A 4,234-nucleotide genomic window follows, 5' to 3' on the forward strand; every position below is an offset into this window, starting at 1 on the left:
CATTGGTCTATTGTTCAAATCACACTCCTGAACCCCAATACCAAGATGCCGAATGCTTTTAGGACACAAACCGTTACCTAAGAAACCCCCTTTTGCTCACTCACTCGTGTGAGTCTCTAAGACAACAGACACTGAAAATAAACTTCAGAGTCAAAGTGGTCATTCAAAAGCTTTATTTTGTTAGAAGTAAGTAAGTAACATCAATGTTTTTAAGTGCTTCCGTCCAATACGTTGAAGGGCCCATCAGAAAAAATCCAGAGTTAAAACAGGCATAATAAAGTAATCAACATTTGTACAGCTACTAGTGCACAATAGGGAAATGTGGCAACTATCGGAGACCTCTCACCAACGTATACTGGTCAGATATTCCTCTTTTTTTGTAAGCTATGGAAATGTCCGCTTCGTAGAAGGCAATCTTCTCACCTGCCGAAAAATAATGACAAAAGTGGTGCACGTTAGACAGTATTAAATACATTTATGCCAGTTTTATGCAGCCATGCTAAAAAGAAGTTGTAACCTGTAAGCAAACTCTATCCCACAATCCACATAGAAAACTTAAATACGGGCCCTTTTACTTTCCCACCTCTTCAGGTGTATGCATTGAACAATGATGTGTTGCCCCAGAGCGTCTTCTCGTACTGCGCAACAAGCTGCGAGTTAACACATGCGCAAAACTGGATACATTGATGTACAAAGGTTACATAGTTCACTTCCAATTTCCAAGGACTAGAGTAGCAGGACAGATGAGATGAGCTTGGGTACCATACCATAACAATGAATGCTAATAATATGTGTAGTGACTCTGCTGTACTATGCAATGTGGACTCATACTGATTACGTACGTTGGACTTAACTGTTTTGAAGAACTCCATTCTTGGTGAACAAGTACAAAGGGGGCTGTGCATCCATCTAAAAAGGCGTACTTATTTTTATAGGTGCAGAACCCTTACCATCGACCAGTGCCGACGGGGACAGCGGCGCAGCTTCAGCGCTCCCGGCGGGGACAGGAGGAACAGAGGCACCTACACCAGCAGCAGTGGGGGGGGAGCCAACAGCGGCGGGCGATGGTAAGTTACATTCAATAGTGATCTGCATTACTTGGTGGGAGGGGAAAACTTTCTCACTGTACTCTACTGGAAAATATATGATGTTACCTTTACTTGTCATTAGCATGCTAAGCATTACCACTACAGTAATGCAAGTGCCTGATAGCAGTCGGATGCATGGGTTGTTGTTAAAGCATGTAAAGGGGAAAACACAGCTGCCAGCGTGGTTGGGAGACACACCCAATACCGGTGGTTAGTGGATAGTCTCAGCAGCAGCGGTGTTTTGGGCAAACCCAAAGGCAAGGGAAGGAGGGGACGACTGGGTGCATGGGTCGTTGCTGGTGAAACACAAACCAAATAAGGTTTGTTGCGCGGTATAAAGTATTATAGTCTTTACTAGACATGTGCTACTAGCTGCCCCCTGTTAATTAATGTTACTTTGAGAGTGTTCCCGCCTTCCCGGAACAAAAGGAGATATGTAAAAGACAGGTGTTCGTTCTAATGTGTGTGACCGTTGAAGTACACCCATGCTAATAGGGCAGGCATAAAGCCGTGACAAAAAGTCCGAAAAATTAATAGAGGCTGTAGAATGTTCAAGATAGACGCAACACAATTTCTGGTACTCAGCTTGCTTGCTAGTGCTACTGTGCCGCCCACTATGTGTTGAATCAATGTTGTGTTCTTGATTTGCGGGGAGTTTGGATTAACAATTCTGTTTCTTTCTTTATAGTTACTCCTTCCCAAAAACCAACCAGGAAGGAGTTGGCAGTCCGGGCCCGGCAGCGGAAACTGCAGGCAATTGTAGAGGCCTACCGCCGGCTGGTGGATCAGGCCGAGGAGGAGGAGGAGGAGGCGGCGGCAGCAGCTGCTGCCTCTTCCAATGCCCCGGGCCCCAAGCCTGCAGGACTACGTCGCCGTGGTCAGGCAGCCGCCCGCCGCCGCATTGTTACATCTTCGGCGGCCCCCCCACAACAACAACAACAACAACATGCATGCAAGTGTAGGTGCCGTGATTTCAAAGCAAAGATTCTCCGCCGGGTAGCGAAGTTGGAGGAGGAGCGGAAGAAGCAGGAGGACGGTCTAGAGGAGCGTGTCAAGATACTGGTGGACAAACACCTGAAAGCCCGCCGGCTTTGAAATGGACCCTGTTTTTTGCCCCTTTTTTAATCCTTTTGTTGGTGGGTGGGATGTGGGAGTTGGGGTGTACATTTGGGTTGAAATTTGGTTGGGGTTAGGGGAGGGTAGGGACAGCTCTGGGTCAGGGGGTTACATTTGTTATATATTTTATTTTTCTATTATCATTATTAAAATATAAAAATAAAACAAAGATATTATTTTCACAAGAAAACATTTGAAGTTCATTTGTGTTTGTTGGGGGGGTGGAGGGGGGACTGTTTCACCAAATAATGTACGTTGTGCAACATGAACATGCACTACGAACGATAAATTAAGTACTGACTGCACCTGTAGTAGTAGGGTCACAAGTGCATAAATAATTTATATTATTAAATAACATGGGAAAATTGCCCATCACGTGAGTCTGAAGTTACTACTAGTATACTTTAATTCCATGCACATTTGCTCAGAGTCGGCTAAACAATCCTATGCAATGCATTGCATCATTCCTTTAACATACCTGTCCTAGTTGTCAGGGAAGAGGAGCTCGTCCTCAAACTCTGTGCGTTCAGACAGAAGTAGGTCATGTAACCCAGTAGTGAGGACGTCTTCTTCACACTCGCTTTCTTCATCCGGCGGTGATTCACGTACTTGATAGTCTGGTGGTATGAAGCGTTGATTCATTTTTATCATTGTCAGCCGCTCCACGCTTTTGGGGGAGAGACTAGTCCTTTTCGATGTGACAATGGCACCAGCAGCACTGAAAACCCGCTCAGAGGAGACACTGGCTACAGGACAAGCCAGATACTTTATCGCCAGCCTGCTCAGCACTGGCCACTGTCTCCTTCTTTCATACCAATAGACCAATGGGCTTTGCTCCATGAACACCTCTGTTGTGTCATCCAGATAGGCCTGAACCATCCGCTCAATGTTCATTGGTGCTCGGCTTTGCTGGTCCTCTTTTCCCTTTGCAACAGCAACGGACTTACCCATCCCTTTCTGTAGAAAAAAAGCAGTTATGCTTTTGGTTGGGTCTGCTGAATCAGATCGTGTAGGTGCTGCTTTTGGTACTGTTGGTGCCTGCTGGAAAGCAGACGCACTGCTCTCACGCTGTGAAGAACTTGCGTCAGGAGTACTTGGACTGGCCTGGGCTGGCAGTGGCAGGCCTTTAAGTAACAGCCGTTCAGTTTCTAACTCATTAGCTTCCGCAGCTATGGAAGTTTTGTACTTGTCAACATCCTCATCTGAAAATGGAATTACTTCGTTACTGCTGACAAATAATTTGTACCGTGGATCCAAGATAGTTGCAGTTATGTAATGTTCACCTGACACAATATTGTTGAGCCTTACATTTTCACACAAGCGGTTGACTAAGCCCTTGGCTAAGGTATATGCATCAACTTTTTGTTCGTCACCTTCGTATGTTTCACAGACCTCCTTCACCTGTTGCTCAAGCATGTACAACAATGGGATGGCTTGGCCCATAGTACAGTCCTCCCTGCTAACTGCACGTGTGAAGACCTCAAAGGGTTGTAGCATCTCTGTGATGCATTTAATGAGGTCCCACTGCCACATCTCAATGGTCAGGGCTTTAAGATTAACAGTAGGATCCCCTAATCTTCTTGACATGACATAAGCATTCAGTGGGATGTACTGCTCAAAGAGACGCTCAAGCATGAAATAAGTTGAGTTCCAACGTGTTGGGACCTCCTGTATCAGTGCTTTGACTGGCAACCTATGCTCTTGCTGAATGACCTGTAGCAGCTTCCGTCCTTTGAAAGAATGGTTAAAGTGCGTGCATATTCTTCTGCAGATGGCCATTATGTTGCTGACTTTGGCTTCATTTTTCAGAAAGTCTTGCACGACTAAGTTTATGCAGTGTGCCAAACAGGGTACCCTGAAATAATGTCCTTCTCTCATTGCCTTCACTACATTACTGCCATTGTCGGTGGAAACAAAACCAATCTTAAGGCCTCTTGGTTTCAGCCATTCAAAGACCTTGTCATTAAAGTCAGACAAAATATTTTCAGCAGTATGACTTTTGTCCATACCAAACATGGCTATAGTTGCAT

General features: G+C 45.3%; 1 protein-coding gene across 1 annotated transcript; it reads right to left on the reverse strand.

Moving 5' to 3' along the window:
- Positions 1-253: 253 nt before the first annotated feature.
- Positions 254-3,908, reverse strand: LOC144824591 (putative protein ZBED10P). Its single transcript, XM_078683644.1, has 2 exons — positions 2,683-3,908; positions 254-423 (listed from the first exon to the last, which is right to left on the reverse strand). The coding sequence occupies exon 1, from the start codon at positions 3,837-3,839 to the stop codon at positions 2,688-2,690; it is 1,152 nt and encodes a 383-aa protein (XP_078539770.1). The 5' UTR covers positions 3,840-3,908; the 3' UTR covers positions 254-423; positions 2,683-2,687.
- Between the last annotated feature and the right edge of the window lie 326 nt (positions 3,909-4,234).

Source organism: Lissotriton helveticus, chromosome 3_1 (genome assembly GCF_964261635.1).
Source record: "Lissotriton helveticus chromosome 3_1, aLisHel1.1, whole genome shotgun sequence".
In the NCBI taxonomy this organism is placed as follows: domain Eukaryota; kingdom Metazoa; phylum Chordata; class Amphibia; order Caudata; family Salamandridae; genus Lissotriton; species Lissotriton helveticus.